A 24,377-nucleotide genomic window follows, 5' to 3' on the forward strand; every position below is an offset into this window, starting at 1 on the left:
TGGAGGTTTCTTCCTGTTAAAAGGGAGTTTTTCCTTCCCACTGTGGCCAAGTGCTTGCTCATAGGGGGTCGTTTTGACCGTTGGGGTTTTTCATGGTTATTGTATGGCCTTGCCTTGCAATATGGAGCGCCTTGGGGCAGCTGTTTGTTGTGATTTGGCGCTATATAAGAAAAAAGTTGATTGATTGATTGATATATATGTGTGTGTATTTGAACATTTAAACTTAAGTACAAGTGACAAAACATGGTCACGTTTTACCTGGCCAAGGACGTGCCCGCGTTTTACCTGGCCAAGGACGCGCCCGCGTTTTACCTGGCCAAGGACGCGCCCGCGTTTTACCTCGCCTAGGACGTGCCCGTGTTTCACCGGGCTGCAGCGGATGGCCTGTCTGTGGAGGTGGTGACTGATTAGTTTTATCCGTGGATGCAGTTAAATACAGACCAGTCAGGGTTCCCAGACTCAACTTGAGACTCCCAGTGGACTAAAGATTCCATCCATCCATTTTCTTCCGCTTTATGCAGAGTCGGGTTGCAGGGGCAGCGGCTCAAGCAAAGCCAACCTCCTGATCCACACACACCTCCCCCAACTCCTCCGGGGGAACCCCGAGGCGTAGCTTAAAAAGAAGCTGGAGGTCGTAACAGCAACATCACCACTGTGTTCTGCACGTTTATCCAACATGTCATTTAAACCCAACACATGGGTCAAATACAGAAAGAGTCGAGCTGTCACCCCAAAACCAACAGACGGGGCACTCCAACTCCATGCCCTCACAATAAAGAAAAAAAAAAAATAATAAAAAAAAAATATATATATATATATATATATATATATATATTTTCATAATTTACAGTGTGTTTTAACTTAGTGTGCTCTTAATTTGTCATCAGCTTCTAATTTCCCGTTTGTCAGCTGCATCATTTATTTCAGCCACACATTTAAAATAAGTTTAATCACCAGCAATCAGATTTGACAAATCCATCATCAATGAGTTCAGTGACCAAACGTGTCAATAATCAAGGGACAAGTGTCATCGTGAGAATAAGACAAACAGTGGACGTGTTGGGGACAGACTCACCGAGCACTTGTTCTCTGTTTTGTGCATCTGTGTCTGCGGATCGTCAAAGCTGAGACACAAAAAAGACAAATCACAGTTCAAAACTCGTCTTTAATAATGCATTTAAAGGACGTGTCGCATGTTTTTAACATCCCAGTTAATAACACAAGTCTGTCTGCACACACAGGCTCATAGTTAGTGCTCTCTGATGTTCTTTATTGCTCTCGCTGAGCGAGTTAACAGGTGCATTTCCAGAAAACATTTCACTCTGCATTTCTCGGCCTGTGACGTACGTATTAGCAAAACAGAAACATCTGATGGCCGACAGACGGAGCGAACAAATGCAGTTATGTCTGATAACGAAGCTCTGGAGCTTTTCTTTGAAAGTGATGCTCAGATTCCCAGAGGAGACGACACACTTCACCCTGAAACTCTTAACTTCTTCAGAGTCTGTTGGATTTTGGAACCTAAAGTGCGGTGATGCCGCTGTTCGTGCCACAGGATGCTGGTTTACTGCTTCTGTGATCATGATGGATGTGGACTGTCTCCACCACACTGTTTTTACAGGCTGCCTGGACACGCAGATCTATGTCTCATATTGGAAAAACTCAGAAGACGCTGTTTTCAGGAATGTGCCACAGTCCTGACAATCGGACATTATGCACGCGCGATCAGAACCTGAGGGCAAGTGGACCTGGACATTATTCTGTCTGGCCCGCCGTCTGTACCTGAGTACCAGTAGAACCTGAAAATGATTTCTGGCTGTCGAGCCAAGTGAGGACTCGTGGACCTTTAATCAACTGGCTGGCAGCTGTGCGCGCGTGTGCTCGTGATGCGTGTGTGTGTGTAGGGGGCTTCTTTCATGCTGTGGACTTATTATTTGGAAATCTTTTCAACTGGGTGAGTAGCAAGTTCCTATTTGTCTTTTGATTTATGTTACTTTCAATGGAGCTTTCATCCATCCATTTTCTTCCGCTTTATCCGGAGTCGGGTCGCGGGGGCAGCAGCTCAAGCAAAGCCGCCCAGACCTCCCGATCCACACACACCTCCCCCAGTTCCTCCAGGGGAACCCCAAGGCGTTCCCAAGCCAGCCGAGAGATGTAGTCCCTCCAGCATGTCCTGGGTCTTCCCCGGGGCCTCCTCCCATGAAAGTAAAATTTTAGTTGTTAATTTGGATGTGAATGTGTGTGTACATCAGGCTTAATGCACAGCTCAGCTGTTAACTGTGGCTTTGTACATGACGTGAAATGTCATTTCACGTACAGCTGCATGCTGCATGTCAGCTGGCAGGTCGCCATGACATTGTTTTTCACAGGCAGCATGATGACACACACACACACACACACACACACACACACACACACACACACACACACACACACACACACACACACACACACACACACACACACACACACACATTATATCCAGGTTTTCCTATCTACAAAGAATGGAGAGGTCTGTCATTTTTTATCGTAGGTACACTTCAACTGTGAGACAGAATCTAAATGACGATTTTTAAATAATTAATTTGCACTTTATTGCATAAAATAAGTATTTGATCACCTACCAACCAGCAAGAATTCTGTCTCTCACAGACCTGTTAATTTTTCTTTAAGAAGCCCTCTTATTCTGCACTCTTTACCTGTATTAATTGCACCTGTTTGAACTTGTTACCTGTATAAAAGACACCTGTTCACACACTCAATCAATCACACTCCAACCTGTCCACCATAGCCAAGACCAAAGAGCTGTCTAAGGACACCAGGGACAAAACTGTAGACCTGCACAAGGCTGGGATGGACTACAGGACAACAGGCAAGCAGCTTGGTAGAAGACAACAACTGTTATGGCCAGGCATCTGGACTTTCCTGTCTCTGTCTGAGATACAAAAACCTAGAGGTGTCCAGAGTTCATTGGGTGGATACACGTACAGCTAGTTTGGTGGTTCCTGTGGTCAGCAGACAGGGGGCGTAGGAGACCTGTTCCTACCACTACAGTCAGTGATCTCAGTGAACTCAGACTTCGACATTGTTATTTTTTCTGTGGCCTGAGTCGACCCTCCAGCCACGGTGAGTGATGCCAGCTTGACTGGATGATGGGTCACTACGGTCCCATGTGGCTGGCTGTGAGGACTATGGGTCTTCAGATAGAGTCATTTTCCATTCACAGGACACAGCGGTCTAGCCATGAGGCAGACGTCCTGAAAAGGAAAGCAGGTTTGACTTATGGTTTTGATTTTATAAATCTAATTAATCCGGATAGTTTAACTACACTAATGCCAAGTAGGTCATTTGTACAAAGTGAAAATAGAACACATATCTTTTAAATTTAAAATAATGCACTAAATCTGAAGTTTTGAACATTAACACACAGATGCCAAACTGCATTATGGGTAAACTGAGCCACAATTTCAATTCAATTTATTCATTTGATATAGCGCCAAATCACAAGAGAGTCGCCTCAAGGCACTTCACATAAAACAATTCAGAAAACAAAATAAAATGAATTGAAATTAAAATGAATTTGGCTGAATCACAACTTACAAATACAAATTTATTTGTACAAACCAACACACACATTAAGTTTTGTGTTGGTTAAATGAATCAACCAATCAGTGATCGCAGGCTCAGTTTACCCATAATGCAGTTTGGCATTTGTGTGTTAATGTCCAAAACTTCAGAATTAGTGCATTATTTGAAAATGAAAAGGTATGTGTTATATTTTCACTTTGTACAAATGACAAGACTTCACATTAATGTAGTTAAACTACCTGGATTAATTTGGTTTACAAATCAAAACCATAAGTCAAGCCTGCTTTCCTTTTGAGGACTTTGGCCTTACGGCTGGACCACTGTTATGTTGTAAAGGATAATGACTTTTGGGTTTTTTTTCTGTAGCAGCCTGGTGGCCAGGCCCATTCTGCTGGGGTAGAGTTGAGCTCAGCTACTCTTAGCTGCCTCACTGCTGCAAAATACATAGCAGACAGGAGCCAACAGGGTTCAGAAATGTTTTTCACCGTTACTAATTATGTAAAAAAACGTAACCAGTCTAAAAGTTACGGGAACTAAATTTATTGGAAGCTAATTGGTCTGCTGATGGTTTTTGAAGTTAGCTGAAATGCTAATCCACTAACAAACAAGTTAGCTTTGATAACTGGCGGATTAGTGGAACTGTGCCCACGACCGAATCTTCCCACAGTGCCCCCGCAGCAACGCACATAAAGAGGAAAACCGGCAGACATTCCGATGATTTTAGAGCCACACGCTGCTTTAAAAAGAAAAATTTAATTACCAATGACAATAAATGATCCAAAAACTGCAGTTCAATGTTCAGAGACATCAGAACGACCGGTTTCCAGGTTTCACTCAGTCCATAATGTGAGCTGATGTCTGACTTATTTGTGTACTTTCTGAGTGGAATAAAGTTGTTAATGATTCTCCTCAGTTATTTTAAAGGCATAATTCAATGTTTCACATTCAAACTGTCCAGATGTAAGTTTGAAAACAGTTACTGTGTTTTCTGGACTATAAGTCGGCTTTATTTTGATTTCATTAGTTTGGAAGGTCATGCGACTCGTAGGCCAGTGCGACTTACAGTCCGGTGAGACTATCTATGGGTAATTCCTGCACCTCCAGGAATAAGTGTGAAGGCAGGTTTCCAGGGGCGGCACTACAAGATTGTGATTTTTGAGGGGGGAAGGGGGGCTGTACTATTAAATAACATTTAAACAATAAAACTGAAAATTATAGCTGTAGACTGTAATAATAACAGCAGTACAATATTACTGAAATTCTTAAGAGTTTGTTTTGTTTAGTGCTTTGATTCTTGGGAATTAATGATACAGTTCTTATAAAAAAACAAACGTAATTTTTTTTGTGTTAAAAAAAAATCCTGAAAATACGGTAATCTTATTTTTGCTCTGAAAAGACAGCAGAAGGTATCTTCAGACACACAGGAACTCTAAATCCCCCCCGGCAGTCTCCCCTACTAAGTCCTTTGGTGTTCACCAGGGCCACCCAAAAAAACCCGGTCTGGATTGCCCCGTTTAACAGACCCGTGGAGTCTGGAGCCAAAAAGAAAAACCAGAGATGGCAAGTGGCATCATTCAGCTCACCTTCTGCCCAGAACCTGCTTGACCTTGACGACTGTGTTGGCGGCGTTCCGGACGCGTCCCTGCTTGGCTGCTATTCCCACAAGCTGCAAAGAACAAAAGGGATACAGTGTCCTTCATCTGATCAAACTGGACACACAACTAAACTGGGTATGTGGACACTCTGGGTCTCTGATTCACTATTTGTCAAGTTAAGAACAAAGTTATTCAGATGGACATATATTAGTTTAGTTTTTTTTTTTTTTTAACTGTGCCTCGTTGACACAGGCAGAAGCGCTGTGGAGGGATTATATTTCCCAGCTGGTTTAGGTGCGCTTCAGGATCCCACGGAAAGAGTTAGAGGACTTGGCCAAGGATAGGGAAGTGTGGGATGAGCTGCTTGGTCTGCTTTTTACATGCAATTAAGGCCTTAAGGCGAAGGGCAAGTACCTAGGCCCGACAATACAGGAAGTGCTTATGGAATACAGCATAATCAATAGTCCAAGACTTTAGACTCCTGGTGCTGGTTCTGGGACTTTGACTTGAACCACTGTCCTGAAGCCATGACTGGATGTCTTTAGTTCGAGGTTTCTTTGGGTACAGCTGGAATGACTGTGTCAAATGAACCATCAATTAGTGAGACTCGTTTTCAGTTCCTGTTTGCACTGAAGGGGAACATCAGGTCCAACGTTTTGGACGTCAGTACAGAGGACCCCAGCAACTACCAACAGCAAGGGGACACGCTTCAGGTGGGGACGGACCAGGTGCCTGTCAGGATGATTCCCACCCAGGATCTAAGGGAGCTCCATAGTGCGGTGGATTTGCTGCCCGTTTGCTGCTGTCTGACGCTAAAGGGATCAGGTCAGGGAGCGTGGGCTGGTGCCGCACGTCACCACACTACGGAACCACCCTGGGTCCTGGATGACAAACACCCAGGCAGACCAGGGCCGCAGAATAACTTTTTCAGGACGCTGTTATGTTATCAATATATTTTAAATGCAGGTCAGATTTTCTTAATATATATATATGGAACTGTTCATTTGGCGCCACCTTCTGACATTTAGAAAATCCTGCAGAAATGATGTCTCTTTTTGATGATGTCATCTGTTCCGATGTGAGCGTATGAGCTACTCTTGTCACTGTGTCATAAATTTCAAGCGTATTTCTGCCAATAAACACCGTTTAACTTTTGAAACTGACTAGCTTGTAGCGAACATATCTGACTGATGTGACATTACTGCTGTTAACACTTCTGAGCACGACGTTTAGTTTCTCACGTTTACTCCAATCACCATGTAAAGAGAGCAAACCTGAATCCTCTTGTTGTTTGGGGGAGGAGTTTAACTTGACGGTCAACTCCAGCGAGGTCTCAGGGGGGGACACGCACTGTTGTCCCTCACTGAAAATTTGAGGAACTCAAGTAGAAAATTATGGGGTGCAAACCATAAAACTTCCAGCAGCGTAATTATTTGCATGTTTGCACTTTTGCGGTCTCACTGACACACACTTTGGTAATAAAGAACTTTCTGTCAGAAACACTGTTTTCTTGTGATCACAATGATGAGACTCAAATATAAAGTTTACACGTGAATATCAGTAATTTGGAAAATAAGTTGGTCGTTGTGGCAACCCCTCGGTGGTAAGAAAGACTGTCTCCTGATCAAATCCTGGATAAGATGATGGATGCAGGAAAAAACCCATGTCCATCCAGGGTGGATCTGGAGACGTCGGTCTGTGGGTTTGTTTTATGTTGGAATGCCGTTGCCTGCAGACAAACACACGGTCCTTGACACATCCTTAACCTGGTCTGATGCCTGGGAAATCTCATCAGGGTCTGGGGATCTGCTGCAGTTCATCCACCTTCACAGCTGTTGGGTTACAAACCATCACCGTCCTCCACCTGATCCACCGCTCAGGACTTCTTGTTTTACCAGAGTCCCGTTAGCCGTCTGGTGTTCAGGGTTCCCGTTAGGGCTTTATGGTTACCATGGAAGCCACAGGGGCACACAAGGTCCCCACTGTATTCCACCCCAACAGGATACTTGATCCATTACCCAGGTGTCCTGACACGGACGAGGGGCTGGATTTTGACATGCTTATTGAGGCTTCTTAGATTTGATCCGCAACTGCAGTTATGATTGAAGAGGGATTGTTTTGCCTTTAAAAAACAAAGAACTCCACCTCTTATTCTTGCAGCTGGCAGGACTGTGAACAGAGCTGTGTTGCCTCTCCTGAAAGCGTGGATCGGGACGAGATGTTTCTTTTGGCCGCTGTCACTGAGATGACATGTCGCCCCTCTCACACACTATACTGGGAGCCTGTGCGCCTCAGAGAAACCCACACAAGCTCATCCATGTGTTTATAAGTGTGACCACAAAGAGTCAGTAAGAATCTGACAGTGAACAGGTTTGTTTCCAATCTTAATGTGGGCACAAGACCAGCTCATGCCTCAAAACTGAGAAATCCAATATGGCCACAGTCACCATGCCAAAATCTAATTAAGCATTTTTGACTAATAAACAAGATAAACACCTGAATGTACTGTGACTTTATATATAGTGAATACAATGCCATGCTGGAGATTTAAAGTAAAAGAAAACTCAGTGATAAAATGCACCTGGGGAGACGGACTGTGCTATAAACTAACGACTGATGGGTGTAAATGAAAATAAGGAGCTCTTACAACTGAAATATACACCATCGAAAATCAGATGATTTCATTAATGCCACCATTGACACAATTTTAACCAATCAGAAGAAATCCCCCGAATCACTTGTGGAATGCTGTGACGTAGCATGAGCAATGAACGGTAAATACCGTAATTTCTGGACTATAAGCCGCTACTTTTTTCACATGCTTTGAACACTGCGGCTTAAACAACAATGCGGCTAATTTATGGATTTTTACAGGCTTTCTCATAAGTCGAAATATGTCAATCGATGCTGTCCATTAATTGTCTGAAAGCTGCGTCCTCATGTGGTGTAAATTCACACACACAGTAAGTAGAAAGTCTTACCTGTTAGTTGAAGTGGATTCATCAACACTTCCTGCAGAAAACGACATCTGAAAACAATTAAATTCTTGTTGTGGATGAAGTCCCTCTGGCACTTTGTGCTGCAGTCGGGCTCCCGTTAGCTCAGTCAGCTGAGTCCCCCCCGCCGTGTCTTTGCGCAATGAATTGAAAACGTCACAGCACCTTAAAATCTCATTTACCTCAGACACCAGGAGATCCCGCCTGCACAATGATATTATCTCATGATGCACAAAGAAAAAAGTAAAATTACCAGGACTCAGTTTTGCGCGTGGAGCGGATCAGATGCCGCGAGACACCATGTGCACGCTGGATGACGTCCGCCTCAGAAAAACACCATTTACAGTACGTATTTAATTAAAAGTTAAAAAAAAAAATCTTTCTCTCAAACTGATTCCAGAAAGGGCCGAGAGGGTGCAGGTTTTCTTTGCACCCACCTGCTCCAGCAGGTGAGTTGACTGATTAACTGATTCCACCTGCTCACAGTGATGTTAATCAGTGAAATCAGCTGCTGGGGCGTGTGGGGGCAAAGAACACCTGCACCCTCTCGGCCCTTTCTGGAATCAGTTTGAGACCTCTAACATCTGTGCCCCTTCTATACTGCAGGGAGACGCTGGCGGAGTTTTGAACCTCTGTGCCCACGTGACGTCACACATCGCTGTTCTAGCAGACAGTGTGCCCGCCTGCTGGTGGCTTTAGACCAGCCACACAAAAACACTCTTAACTTTAACATAAGTGATCACACAAACCTACATCATCTCATATGGGCTCTCAATATCATAATCTACCAACCCAATCATAAATTATCAGTGGGTTTTTGTTTTTTTAAGATCAAAAAGAGAAGAAAATGCTTAAAACTCATATACAGTCATGGGCAGAATGACTGGTGCTCCTATATTTTATGTACACATTTTAAAATATAGTCAATCCTGCCTAGTCTACCATAGACACCCATGTTAAACTGCTGAACGCTACAGCAGAAATAAAAACGTTTGGTACCAAAACAGTTTTGGTCTCTATCGCTGGTCTCCCTTTCACTGAGGCCCGTCGGTGCTGGATTCTGTAGTGTCAAGTGAATGAGAGTCTACGTCCCGCTCTGGACAAGACACCAGTCCAACACAGGTTACTGCCCAGCTGGGGCTGGTACCCATTTCCAGCTGGGCAGAGGGAGACAATGCAGATTAAGTGTCTGTGTCCAAGGACACAGAGAAGTAGCACAAGTAAGACTTGAACACAGGTTTCCATATTGGCAGGCCGGTTCCTGATCCATTCAGGATCAGGAACCAGCTTCTGTTCCTCTATCCAACCGAAACAGAGGATAGTTCAAACAAAACCTACCTGCTTCAAATTTGCAGTTTAAAACATGAGGATTAGTATTACAGAGGTGGTCTTTAATTCTCCTCGTCTTTAAAACTCCTTTGGTGTTTCTATCTTAAATAAATAAATAAAAAATTCCATGTTTTTGAAATGACTTTTTTCATGAACTAAAACCTCATTGATGGCTACAAGACTAAAGTGCGAATGAACATAGGAGTGTCGTCGTACCTGCTCAGTGTCTCTGTAGGCCACCACAGCTGGAGTCACCCTGTCTCCGGCGTCATTAGCCACCACCTCCGCGCGGCCATCCTGAAGAAAAACAAACACGTTCACTATAAACTGCACTGCATTTACCCTGAGGAACAAAACCGAAGCTAACGTTGATCTTGACGCTTTAAATGAAACACGCCTGAAGCCACAGCTGGAGCAGTGTGTGTGTCTGCATCCTGCTCTGCATTCCAGGACGCTGGGACGGAGCTCAGCTGCAAACAGAAGCACATGATCCGACATTGTGTGGAGATCTGTGCACACATTGGTGGATCCACCTGCTGTGGTTCTTCGTCCAGAACAACAGAGGGATCATCTCATTCATCATCAGAATCCTCACTGTCCGGTTCAGACTCAGACAACACACTGCACACTCCGTTGCTCCAATTAAAAAAACAAAACAAAAAAACCCCAAACAAAAACAGAAGTGCACAACATTCCTAAGACGCCTCATTTTTACAAAAAAAAAAAAAAAAAAAAAAAAAACACCACATTAACCACACACACTAAATATTCCACCAAAGTGTGTGTGTGTGTGTGTGTATATATATATATATATATATATATATATATATATATATATTAGGGCTGGGCAACGTTAACGAGCTAACGTTGCGTTAATTATTGAGGTCATTATCGCAGACAATTTTGTTCCTCCCCTTAACGCTGCGTTTTTTTGTTGTTGTTTTTTTTGCCTTTTATGACTGTTGCTCGTTGCCTTTTATTTTGAAAGCGTCAGTCGGGGGCGAGCTTATGCTGCTGCTTCCTGCTGATAGCTGAGTTCACACAGAAAACGACACGAGGATCAAGAAAAGTACAGGCTATGCAATGCACAACAAAACAAAATGCAGAAAGACGCCGAACTTTTGAAGGGACATTTTCAGTACAAAGTTCTACAGGATCAGGCCCGGATCCAGACCGGTTTGGAATTTGGAATTTTTTTTTACGCATCGTTCGTCATCGGTAAAAAAAAAAAAAAAAAATCTTAAATAATCTCGAATAGCCGAACGTGTCCCCGCGGTGAACACAGCTTTTCGGTGGTTTTCATGTCAACCTATAGTCCGTAAATGATACAGATTTTTCCGAGTTTCAGAGTCATACGGACGTACAAATAAAGTCGGATATTAAGGGTTTGGTCTGTAATAAACCATTTCTGCAGCGCGGCTCCACTTTGAAACCATGAACCATTGAAGCAATGCTTCGATCCAGTAGCTCGTTGGTTCTTTGATTCACTGCTCTTCAGAAACGGCAAGACGCTTCTTAACCCCTCGCAAAGCCATTAAAATATCGTCAGTCACTTTTGTGTGGATTAAAGTCACTAACTGGGACTCTTGTCTTGTTGCTGTCAAGAAACGGGAATCGTCCTCCGTTCCGTTCACACAGCTCGAAACGCTGTCCGGTCGGAATTAATAACTTCAAAATGAATCGCCGCTTTAAATAAAATGACAGCTCTTTCCAAATGTAATACAGACAAGAAACTACAATCGACTAAAACGTTTTTTTTTCCTCCCAAAATGAAACGTGCTGTGTTTTCTTTTCAAATTCCATCCTGACGTGCAGCACAGCAGCTGTAAGCTCAGCTCAGATATATGGAAACACATTCATGCCAATAAAGTCTGAAAGGAAATGCTTTAGACAAAAACTACAGATTTTGTTTATTCCTATTTATGTCCAGAGATCAAGGATTCACCATGTAGAGTTCATTATGTAGAAAGTTTAAGGATCCAGTGACCAAATTCATATTTATTTACTTTAAGACTCAATAAAATGTTCAATTTCAATTCAATTTCAATTCAGTTTAATCGGCTTATAAAGTGCCAAATCACAACAAAATCTAAATATATTAAAACAAATACATCACAGTTGTACACATATCAAATTGTGGTATGTGTACAACTGTGACATATTTGTTTTAGTACATTTAGTCATGGACATGAATATTGTTATTTTGATATGAAACAGGATAACAAATGACCTGCCAGTGGTTTTATATTTGATTTCATTAGTGTGTTTCAGTTGAAATTTACATTTTCAAATTTAGGCAATGTTCATTTACATTTTCAAATAAAACTGTGCTTTTAAGCGGCTTTTGAATTCATTTTTGGGTTTCACATATACCATGCGATTAATCATGATTAATCACAGAAAGTCATTGAGTTAATGCGATTAAGATTTTTTATGTTTGCCCACCCCTTATATATATATACACACACACACTCAACAAAAATATAAACGCAACACTTTTGGTTTTGCTCCCATTTTGTATGAGATGAACTCAAAGATCTAAAACTTTTTCCACATACACAATATCACCATTTCCCTCAAATATTGTTCACAAACCAGTCTAAATCTGTGATAGTGAGCACTTCTCCTTTGCTGAGATAATCCATCCCACCTCACAGGTGTGCCATACCAAGATGCTGATTAGACACCATGATTAGTGCACAGGTGTGCCTTAGACTGCCCACAATAAAAGGCCACTCTGAAAGGTGCAGTTTTATCACACAGCACAATGCCACAGATGTCGCAAGATTTGAGGGAGCATGCAATTGGCATGCTGACAGCAGGAATGTCAACCAGAGCTGTTGCTCGTGTATTGAATGTTCATTTCTCTACCATAAGCCGTCTCCAAAGTCGTTTCAGAGAATTTGGCAGTACATCCAACCAGCCTCACAACCGCAGACCACGTGTAACCACACCAGCCCAGGACCTCCACATCCAGCATGTTCACCTCCAAGATCGTCTGAGACCAGCCACTCGGACAGGTGCTGAAACAATCGGTTTGCATAACCAAAGAATTTCTGCACAAACTGTCAGAAACCGTCTCAGGGAAGCTCATCTGCATGCTCGTCGTCCTCATCGGGGTCTCGACCTGACTCCAGTTCGTCGTCGTAACCGACTTCAGTGGGCAAATGCTCACATTCACTGGCGTTTGGCACGTTGGAGAGGTGTTCTCTTCACGGATGAATCCCGGTTCACACTGTCCAGGGCAGATGGCAGACAGCGTGTGTGGCGTCGTGTGGGTGAGCGGTTTTCTGATGTCAGTGTTGTGGATCGAGTGGCCCATGGTGGCGGTGGGGTTATGGTATGGGCAGGCGTCTGTTATGGACAAAGAACACAGGTGCATTTTATTGATGGCATTTTGAATGCACAGAGATACCGTGATGAGATCCTGAGGCCCATTGTTGTGCCATACATCCAAGAACATCACCTCATGTTGCAGCAAGATAATGCACGGCCCCATGTTGCAAGGATCTGTACACAATTCTTGGAGCTGAAAATGTCCCAGTTCTTGCATGGCCGGCATACTCACCGTACATGTCACCCATTGAGCATGTTTGGGATGCTCTGGACCGGCGTATACGACAGCGTGTACCAGTTCCTGCCAATATCCAGCAACTTCGCACAGCCATTGAAGAGGAGTGGACCAACATTCCACAGGCCACAATTGACAACCTGATCAACTCTATGCGAAGGAGATGTGTTGCACTGCATGAGGCAAATGGTGGTCACACCAGATACTGACTGGTATCCCCCCCAATAAAACAAAACTGCACCTTTCAGAGTGGCCTTTTATTGTGGGCAGTCTAAGGCACACCTGTGCACTAATCATGGTGTCTAATCAGCATCTTGATATAACACACCTGTGAGGTGGGATGGATTATCTCAGCAAAGGAGAAGTGCTCACTATCACAGATTTAGACTGGTTTGTGAACAATATCTGAGGGAAATGGTGATATTGTGTATGTGGAAAAAGTTTTAGATCTTTGAGTTCATCTCATACAAAATGGGAGCAAAACCAAAAGTGTTGCGTTTATATTTTTGTTGAGTGTATATATATCCAACAGAGCATTTAAAAAAATGTCCTGTTGGATATAGATGGTAGAAACGCTCCATTTCCCACAACTGGCCTACTTCTTCATAGGAATACCCCACCTCTTATTTTCTTCTGGACCAAGTTCCATATTTTCAGTGTGCGTTTTATCCACCTGTTGTTGATTTAAATTTTTCTCTGTGACTGCAGACTAAGAAATGGCAGAACAGATAGATAGGGGCATCCCACACATTGAGTATTGTTCAACAGAAACCCATTCAGTGTCTGGATCCCCAACCACCCACAGTGCTACTGCACGTAGCTGAGCTGCCCAGTAATAAAGCCTTAAATTCGGTCGACCTAAACCTCCTTTCTCCTTTGTGGACATGAGCACTTTCAATCTTATTCTGGGTCTGCTGTTTTGCCAGATAAATTGTGAAATTAATTTTTCAAGAGATTGAAATACCTGTCTTGGTAGTGGGATAGGGAGGGACTGAAAGAGGAATAAGTCTTGGCAACACATTCATTCTTACAGGTTCTATTCTACCAAATAAAGACAAAGGGAACAGGTGCCATTTATTTACGTCTTTCTTTAACTCTACAATCATAATTAAGGAGGAGTAACTGTGAGAAAAATACTGAGATATCTAAAACCCTGCTTGGATTGTCCAAAGGTCATCTAGTTGGGAGGGCCAGTCTCCTATGATCATCATGGCTTCTGATTTGGTTATGTTAACCTTGTAACCAGACACCTTACTATACTTGTTTAGATTATCTAAGAGAGCTGGGACAGACACAGGAGGGTTTTCCAAAAATAATAATATATAGTTTATATTAAGGGGGTAGAAAATATAAGTCTTACTTCATCCTACTCCCTTTGAGCAATGTACAGACTCTAAAAGACAAATGTGCCTGATGTATATATGTTTTTAACTTGCTCAAATAAAGAAAATGAAATCGTCTGCAAAAAGTGCCAGCTTATGTTGCATATCACCGTCATCCCGTATCCCAGAATACGGGGGTTGGATCTTATTAATTCAGCTAATGGCTCTATGCTGAGCACCAAGAGGGAGGGTGACGATGCGTCTCCCTGGTGTGTGCCAAACCCCAGGGGAAAAAATTCAGAGCAATGTCCTTTTATTCTAACTTTGGACCTCTGACTTTTACAGAATATTTGTATCCACTTAACAAAAAGTCATTAAAGCCCAAACAGCTAAGCGTCTGTTCCAGAAAAGTCCAGTCAAGGTGATCGAATGCCTTCTCAGCATCTAAAGTGAGGAGCATCGATGGGACATCTCTCCCTGCTGCAGCTGGTTGAAGCTTTAAGGCTCTTCTCATATTCCCAAACTCACAGTACTTTCTATTTGTAACCCTTAATGCTCCCTCTACTTTGTATGTCAGTAGTTCATCTAGCTGAAGGTCCTGTCACACCTTGACGATTTAGCCTGCGTATGCCGACAGCCCCGTTTCCACCCAGTGGTTCGGGTCGGTACTGCACGATGTGGTGTGCATCAGAAACAGAGAAATTTAACATTTTAATTTTCTTTCGTCTTTCTGATCAGGTCATCAGAGACCTGAATAATGAAACGCTGTGATGATTTAAACTTTTAAAGAGCCAGTCAACCGCGATCAGGTGTGATCTGAATGAAGTCGATAATCACCGACAGTGGCGGCACTTTAAATGTTTAAACAGCACATTAATTATGCGTGATCACCCTGATCAATCGATCAGATCATCTGATGATCACACCACAGCGACGGCGCTTTAAAAGCTTAAATCATCACAGCGCTTCTGTGTGGTCAGAGCGCGACACCTGGAGCAGAAAAAAAACAGAGGGACTTTCTTTAAAACGCTGCATTTCCAGCCACGAATTCAAGGATTTTCAGAGGTCATTTTCAAACATCAGGAGCTTTATGTGGATTCATGTCCGTCTGTGATAGTGAATTGGAATGAAACAAACAGGTCAGATTTACTCTGTGTGTGAGTGAAACAGTCTGTCTGCATGAGGACACAGCTTTCAGCCAATCAGTGGCCAGCAATAATGGATGGATTTAGACTTATGAGTAAATTACAAGAAACGTGTGTCAACAATCACATAACTTACCTACAACTGATGTCCCGTATGTGCAGGACGTGCGAGTCACACGCTGGCATGCGTTAAAAATTTTCAGCATGTCCAAAATCTTTTGAGGAGCTCAGCTTATGTTTCAACTTTGTTCTTAAGTTATAAAAAATATAACCTTAACTTACTGGACTTATGGCAGCGTTTTTTAATACGGTTGGCACACGCTAGCTAAAATCGACAAGGTGTGACAGGACCTTTGTGTCTCTTTAAGTGATACAAGTACTTCCTGTTTTTTTTTTAACGGCTGATAATCTATCTGTAGGTTTTTTTATTTCTGTTTCCAATCTGTTTTGTTGGGCTAGCCTCTATTTATGAATGTGGTCTATTAAACATTAGGTCTCTCTCTTCTAAGTCCCTGTTGGTAAATGATATAATAATTGATCAACGTATTGATTTATTCTGCCTTACAGAAACCTGGTTACAGCAGGATGAATATGTTAGTTTAAATGAGTCAACACCCCCGAGTCACACTAACTGTCAGAATGCTCGTAGCACGGGCCGGGGCGGAGGATTAGCAGCAATCTTCCATTCCAGCTTATTAATTAATCAAAAACCCAGACAGAGCTTTAATTCATTTGAAAGCTTGTCTCTTAGTCCATCCAAATTGGAAGTCCCAAAAACCAGTTTTATTTGTTATTATCTATCGTCCACCTGGTCGTTACTGTGAGTTTCTCTGTGAATTTTCAGACTTTTTGTCTGACTTAGTGCTTAGCTCAGATAAGATAATTATAGTGGGCGATTTTAACATCCACACAGATGCTGAGAATGACAGCCTCAACACTGCATTTAATCTATTATTAGATTCTATTGGCTTTGCTCAAAAAGTAAATGAGTCCACCCACCACTTTAATCATATTTTAGATCTTGTTCTGACTTATGGTATGGAAATAGAAGACTTAACAGTATTCCCTGAAAACTCCCTTTTGTCTGATCATTTTTTAATAACATTTACATTTACCCTGATGGACTACCCTGCAGTGGGGAATAAGTTTCATTACACTAGAAGTCTTTCAGAAAGCGCTGTAACTAGGTTTAAGGATATGATTCCTTCTTTATGTTCTCTAATGTCATATACCAACACAGAGCAGAGTAGCTACCTAAACTCTGTAAGGGAGTTAGAGTATCTTGTCAATAGTTTTACATCCTCATTGAAGACAACTTTGGATGCTGTAGCTCCTCTGAAAAAGAGAGCTTTAAATCAGAAGTGTCTGACTCCGTGGTATAACTCACAAACTCGTAGCTTAAAGCTGATAACCCGTAAGTTGGAGAGGAAATGGCGTCTCACTAATTTAGAAGATCTTCACTTAGCCTGGAAAAAGAGTTTGTTGCTCTATAAAAAAGCCCTCCGTAAAGCTAAGACATCTTTCTACTCATCACTAATTGAAGAAAATAAGAACAACCCCAGGTTTCTTTTCAGCACTGTAGCCAGGCTGACAAAGAGTCAGAGCTCTATTGAGCTGAGTATTCCATTAACTTTAACTAGTAATGACTTCATGACTTTCTTTGCTAACAAAATTTTGACTATTAGAGAAAAAATTACTCATAACCATCCCAAAGATGTATTGTTATCTTTGGCTGCTTTCAGTGATGCCGGTATTTGGTTAGACTCTTTCTCTCCGATTGTTCTGTCTGAGTTATTTTCATTAGTTACTTCATCCAAACCATCAACATGTTTATTAGACCCCATTCCTGCCAGGCTGCTCAAGGAAGTCCTACCATTATTCAGTGCTTCAATCTTAAATATGATCAATCTATCTTTGTTAGTTGGTTATGTACCACAGGCCTTTAAGGTGGCAGTAATTAAACCATTACTTAAAAAGCCATCACTTGACCCAGCTATCTTAGCTAATTATAGGCCAATCTCCAACCTTCCTTTTCTCTCAAAAATTCTTGAAAGGGTAGTTGTAAAACAGCTAACTGATCATCTGCAGAGGAATGGTCTATTTGAAGAGTTTCAGTCAGGTTTTAGAATTCATCATAGTACAGAAACAGCATTAGTGAAGGTTACAAATGATCTTCTTATGACCTCGGACAGTGGACTCATCTCTGTGCTTGTTCTGTTAGACCTCAGTGCTGCTTTTGATACTGTTGACCATAAAATTTTATTACAGAGATTAGAGCATGCCATAGGTATTAAAGGCACTGCGCTGCGGTGGTTTGAATCATATTTGTCTAATAGATTACAATTTGTTCATGTAAATGGGGAATCTTCTTCACAGACTAAAGTTAATTATGGAGTTCCACAAGGTTCTGTGCTAGGACCAATTTTATTCACTTTATATATGCTTCCCTTAGGCAGTATTATTAGACGGTATTGCTTAAATTTTCATTGTTACGCAGATGATACCCAGCTTTATCTATCCATGAAGCCAGACGACACACACCAATTAGCTAAACTGCAGGATTGTCTTACAGACATAAAGACATGGATGACCTCTAATTTCCTGCTTTTAAACTCAGATAAAACTGAAGTTATTGTACTTGGCCCCACAAATCTTAGAAACATGGTGTCTAACCAGATCGTTACTCTGGATGGCATTTCCCTGATCTCTAGTAATACTGTGAGAAATCTTGGAGTCATTTTTGATCAGGATATGTCATTCAAAGCGCATATTAAACAAATATGTAGGACTGCCTTTTTGCATTTACGCAATATCTCTAAAATCAGAAAGGTCTTGTCTCAGAGTGATGCTGAAAAATTAATTCATGCATTTATTTCCTCTAGGCTGGACTATTGTAATTCATTATTATCAGGTTGTCCTAAAAGTTCCCTAAAAAGCCTTCAGTTGGTTCAGAATGCTGCAGCTAGAGTACTGACGGGGACTAGCAGGAGAGAGCATATCTCACCCATATTGGCCTCTCTTCATTGGCTTCCTGTTAATTCTAGAATAGAATTTAAAATTCTTCTTCTTACTTATAAGGTTTTGAATAATCAGGTCCCATCTTATCTTAGGGACCTCGTAGTACCATATCACCCCAATAGAGCGCTTTGCTCTCAGACTGCAGGCTTACTTGTAGTTCCTAGGGTTTGTAAGAGTAGAATGGGAGGCAGAGCCTTCAGCTTTCAGGCTCCTCTCCTGTGGAACCAGCTCCCAATTCAGATCAGGGAGATAGACACCCTCTCTACTTTTAAGATTAGGCTTAAAACTTTCCTTTTTGCTAAAGCTTATAGTTAGGGCTGGATCAGGTGACCCTGAACCATCCCTTAGTTATGCTGCTATAGACGTAGACTGCTGGGGGGTTCCCATGATGCACTGTTTCTTTCTCTTTTTGCTCTGTATGCACCACTCTGCATTTAATCATTAGTGATCGATCTCTACTCCCCTCCACAGCATGTCTTTTTCCTGGTTCTTTCCCTCAGCCCCAACCAGTCCCAGCAGAAGACTGCCCCTCCCTGAGCCTGGTTCTGCTGGAGGTTTCTTCCTGTTAAAAGGGAGTTTTTCCTTCCCACTGTCGCCAAGTGCTTGCTCATAGGGGGTCGTTTTGACCGTTGGGGTTTTTCATAATTATTGTATGGCCTTGCCTTACAATATAAAGCGCCTTGGGGCAACTGTTTGTTGTGATTTGGCGCTATATAAGAAAAAAGTTGATTGATTGATTGATTATGATATTATTTATGATATTAGCCCTCATCACTGCTCTGGTTCCCTCCCACGGAGTAGAGATGGAGGCCATGTGGTTATGGTTGGATTTGAGGTTATTGAGAATTTCTTGTGTAATATTTTCATTGTTAAGCAGCAAGATGTTCAATCTCCAATATTTAAACCGTGCAGATGGTCCCATCTTTATTTTCAGTGTGACGGGGCGTGATGTTGACGTTGTTACACTCACTAGTTCTGCTAACATCTGTTCTTCTTCATACCAAAATCAAATCTAGTGTAGAGTGGCAGCTGTGTACCTGTGACACAGAGGGGAAGTCCTTTCCTTTTTTTTTTTTAAAAGCTTCTCCACCCTCAAATCTCTTACACGTGAAATATATACAAAAACAAAAATGCAGCATGATGACAAAACTCTAAACACTGAACAAATAACATTAAACTGGCAAAAATGAACTTCCACATTGTCCAACTGGGCGCTTCAAGTACTTCAAACCTGAACTAATACCAGACCCCGGTGTCAGCTGGGCAGAGGAGGGTGACTGCTCCTCTGTGGGAATCACGTGCTGCCGGCGCCGGCTCCTGGCCGAGCCGCTGCCACACGGTGTGCGAGTAAAGTTCCGTCCAATACAGAAGCAGACTTTATGTTAACATCCTAACAGCTGGGTTTTTTTTTTGGATCCAAATTCAGCATTACTCATCTCCGTTGATAAAAGCCTCAACATCTCCAGCTCGTAGTTCCTCCACCTTCTTTCCTCATCTGCGGCACATCTCGCTCTCCACCTGCTCCCTGACATGAACCCCCAGCTCCTTCGGCCCCGGGACGCCTCCGTGATTGTCGGGGACGTCTTCTGTCCGTTCTCCAGGAAAACTGGTAGCTGTGCGGGTAAACGCGTTTGGCTCAGATGTTTTTCTGCTTCAGTTGTTTGATGACATCCTGCACCTGTGTTCTCCTTTTCTGCAGCTCTGGGCAGTAATGGTGGTCAAAGAATACTGGAGCTTCGTGATAGAGTCTTGGCCCCAGACCTGTCTCAGGACAGCTTCTCTAACTGAAAAGTCCACAGATTTGATCATCAGCGATCTTGGGGTTTGGTGTAGTAATGATCGGTGCGCCCTCTCTACCCGTACATTTACTTTGGGCGTTGGTTTGAGGACTGATTGCAGGAGGTCTTTTACAAACGCCTTCATATCCTCTCCCTCACTCCCACCGGACACTCTGTAGATCCTCAGGTTGTTCCGTCGTGACCTGTAGGTCTTCACACCTGGTTCTCTGTGCAGCAGATACTGTATAGATCTAGCATGTAGCTTATCGGTGTCCTTCGCGACGTTGATACGGCCCTCAGCCTCCGTGGTTCGTTTTGCCCCGCGTGGTTATTTGGTCTTTGAGCTCCTGCGTTGATGTTTCCAGTTTTTCCGGTGACGGCCCGGTCTGGCTGTGACCTTGTACATTTTCTTTTCTCAGTTTCTCCAGTTCAGCTAATATTTTAGCTCCTGAGTCACGTGCTCGTTTCAGCCATGGCGTCACCTGTCAATATTAAAGTTGCCTGCTTCAAATCATCTCCTCTGTACTTTGGGCTGAGTTCCTGCATTTGAACCTTTGCTGCCATATTGAGTTTACAGAGTTTCTGATGTTTTTGTTGGGAAAGTTTAAGTTTCACGGACAGAATTATAGTTTTAGGCCGCCGCCTCCAACATGATGTCACCAGAAGTTCCCCAATACAGTTCCTATTTATTTTTTCACGTCGTTCCGAGTTTGGAGGTTGACCCGTCGGGCCGGACAGCACACAGCTGAGCTGTGGATTATTAAGTTCACTTCAGGGTGATTTTTGTGTAACGTGATTTGTTTCTTGATTTTTAAAGTGATTCAGGCAGCACGTGCAGAGAGAGACTGCAGCCTGTGGAAAAAACAGCCTCATGGGGGCGCTGTGGAGTGCAGCTTAGACCCCCCCCCCCCCCCCCACACACACACACACACACACACACACTTTGTAACCATTTTAAAGACATTTTTGCACGAATCAGATTCTAAAACTGTGAAAAATGACACTGCTGCATATATTATTAAACTTACTGTTTGTACTATTTCAGAATAAATGATTTTCTTCTAAACACAGTAAGTATGTTGTGTGTTATGTTGAGGTTCGGCTCTATAATCAATCAAGGGATGGATCGATGAGTGAGCACATTACGAACATCCTGTGAACCGCCGCTCTAAACAACAAACAACAACAACAAACAACGGAAACACAAAGTTTCACCTTAAACGTGGCCACGCACGCGCTCGTGTACCCGAAATGAACGCCGATCGCCGCCATGCTGCCGCCTGCCAGTCACGTGACCCTCCTCCTCCTCCTCCTTCTTCTGACAGTCGGCAAACAGCATTAAAGCGCATTAGCGCCACCTTGTGCTCGGAGAACTGAACCACTAAACAAACAAAAAACAAAAATACAAACAAAACATGAACAGTCGAACATCTTGTAGACACGTTAGAGACACAAACGCTGATTATTTTCACAAATGAAGAATCTGATGATTCTTTTCTCGATTATTCGGTCAATTCTCAGGTCCATAAAATGGTGAAAAATGTCAAATCTGTGTTTTTTTTTATTTTCAACCCAAAAATATTGAACTAATTGTCTAAGAGAATAAAAAAATAACAAGGAAACCAGAAAATCTTTATATTTAAGAAGCTGAAATCAGAGATTTTGTTCTTATGAAGAACTTACTCAAAACAACAAAGTGAATATGAAAAACAGTTTTGTTGAAGCTGACATGAACAGACTGAACAAACTCATCAGGAGAGCCGGTCTGTCCTGGGGGCGGAGTCTGTGTCAGAGAGGAGGATGCTGAGGAAAGTGCTCAGGATCCGGGACAGCACCTCCCAGCCCTGCATGGCACACTGAGGTCCTGTCAGAGCACCTTCAGCCACAGACTGAGACCACACAGCACCACAGTCTGTGGCAGTCAGACTGTGGAACTCCTCCCCTTTTTTGCAGGACTAATACATAACAGCCCTTACCAAAAAGTAGTATATGCAAGTATGTTTCAAGTATACTTCTAGTTTACTTTTTATATACTTATAAGTACTATTTTTTGGTAAGGGAGAGATCTGCAGAGTTATGTGCAAACATCTTGGGCAAATGTCTTCCAGTGATTTTGCGTAATGTTGTTAGTTGACCTTTATCTTTAAAAGTAATTTAAGAATCACTTAATTCATTGAAGCTTTACTCAAAATACCAACACCAGAACAAAGTGTCAACGATGGTTGTTGTCAACACAAAGTGACAACATGAATCCATCTGGCGAGATGTCATGTGACAAAGAGACTTTATCCAAAGGTCCAAACAGGAGCCCAGAAACATTGATAGGCCCACCAAGGAACCGCCACAATAAAACTAGAGCTCCTCCTTCTTTAAAATGCTACTTGCCACATCAAACTCTGTTCATGTTAGTTTGTAGCCCAGGTGCTAAATAAGCTGTGCTTGTCAGGAGACACTGCTGTCCTTCTGTCTCTACGGCCAAACTTTCAGCCTCCTAAAATATTTATACATTAATACTGGGAGATCAAAGTTTCACACCTTTTTGACATTCGGGAATGTCTGGTTTCCTGAATTTTGGGTTTCAAGTAGGAAGTGTACCAGAAGCTCTGAAATGCTCACCTCACTTGCTAGATGGCGACAAAAGCTGCTCAAATGTGTGGCAACATCTCAGCTGAATTTGAGAAGTTAACTTTTCCTGAAAATAAGACGGACTGACAGCCTAAAGTCAACTGACAGTTGTGTCCCTGAACTTATCTGGTTGTTAAGTGCTGACATAATGCATCACGTGATAAATCTGTTTCCGGGTCTAAAGAGTTTACAATTAAAGTTACGTCTGTTTGATCCTTTTAAGGATCTACAGTTTAAGTTTAGTTTGTGTTTACATTGTGCGCAAACCTCCGTCCCTCCGTTAACTGCATTCGTCTGGTTCTATGGTCAGAACACTTAATAAAACTTTCTGCACAGGTAAAATATACATGTCTGTTTGTTAATAAAAAATTATTTATTACAATAAACAGGACGTTAAAGTGCAAACTTCACTTTCTCCCCGAACGACATGAACAGGAAGCGATCGCAGCTGTTGCGATGTTAATGCTGTTGTCCGTGTGCAGCCCGATCAGAGCATCTCAGTGTTAATGACAGCGCGCCTTTTTTGTTTGGAGCCGGAAGTTGAAAATCACATGATGTGTTACGTCACACTTAACAACCAGATAGACAACCTGCTGGTTTCACTGACACGCCTCTTTTCTCAGTCTGGATTCTTCTACTGTTTCCCATAACATCATCTCTCTGCACATCACCTGTCTTCTGGAAAATCAGAACCAGCACACTCCGTCTCCACTCCTCAGGCGTCCTCTCATTAAACAGTCTGACTGTTACCTCACCAGAACATCTCCAAACCTCCACTGGAAGGTCATTTATAACCAGAGCGCCACCAACACGAGTTTACAATTCCACAAATTTGACCTTGGAACAAATGTTCAAGGTCAAAGTCCTGTTAGAAGTGACTTTTCACAAGATAAATTAGATGTGATCAAATGTCAGGAGGTTTTTGTGGTATCAGGATTTTTTCTTTCAACTTTTTCAGTTTCTGAATTCTTTCTCCGATACTTTTCGCAGGACATTGCTTGTTGAATCGAGACTTTGTCAGTGTGCATGTATGTGTCCTCTGCCTTTAACCATTCGAATTACAGTTAGACACAATCCAACCACTAGGGGGCGGTGTGCAGCCACAGTCCGGCCAGGTGAGTCTCACTGAGATCGAGACCTCTTCTACCAGGGAGACCTGGACATTTAAAGTCTCCAGTCCATCTGACTGCATGTCTTCAGGTGTGGGAGGAAACCCACACAGACACGGGAGACACGCACACCGAGGAAGGAACAGTTTGCTCCATGAGTGATCACGTGACATGGTAACGTACGAATCCAATGGACGTCAACATGGACGGCAGGGGGCGCTGATGCGCAACAACAGCACAGGTGTTGCGGACTGTTTTGTGTCCTTGAACAGCATCCTGACTCCTCCCCCTTCAGGTGACG

General features: G+C 42.6%; 1 protein-coding gene across 1 annotated transcript in view; it reads right to left on the bottom strand.

Moving 5' to 3' along the window:
• hspa14 (heat shock protein 14) overlaps nt 1-21,680 on the bottom strand; it is a 38,943-nt gene extending 17,263 nt beyond the window's left edge. The window contains exons 1-4 of the mRNA XM_034163640.1: nt 21,558-21,680; nt 9,725-9,805; nt 5,172-5,254; nt 1,076-1,124 (exon numbers count right to left, since the gene is read on the bottom strand). Of these exons, the coding sequence (XP_034019531.1) occupies nt 1,076-1,124; nt 5,172-5,254; nt 9,725-9,805; nt 21,558-21,614 (270 nt within the window). The 5' untranslated portion in view covers nt 21,615-21,680. The remainder of the gene's footprint in view (nt 1-1,075; nt 1,125-5,171; nt 5,255-9,724; nt 9,806-21,557) is intronic.
• Between the last annotated feature and the right edge of the window lie 2,697 nt (nt 21,681-24,377).

This window comes from Thalassophryne amazonica, chromosome 22 (assembly GCF_902500255.1).
Source record: "Thalassophryne amazonica chromosome 22, fThaAma1.1, whole genome shotgun sequence".
NCBI classification, from domain to species: domain Eukaryota; kingdom Metazoa; phylum Chordata; class Actinopteri; order Batrachoidiformes; family Batrachoididae; genus Thalassophryne; species Thalassophryne amazonica.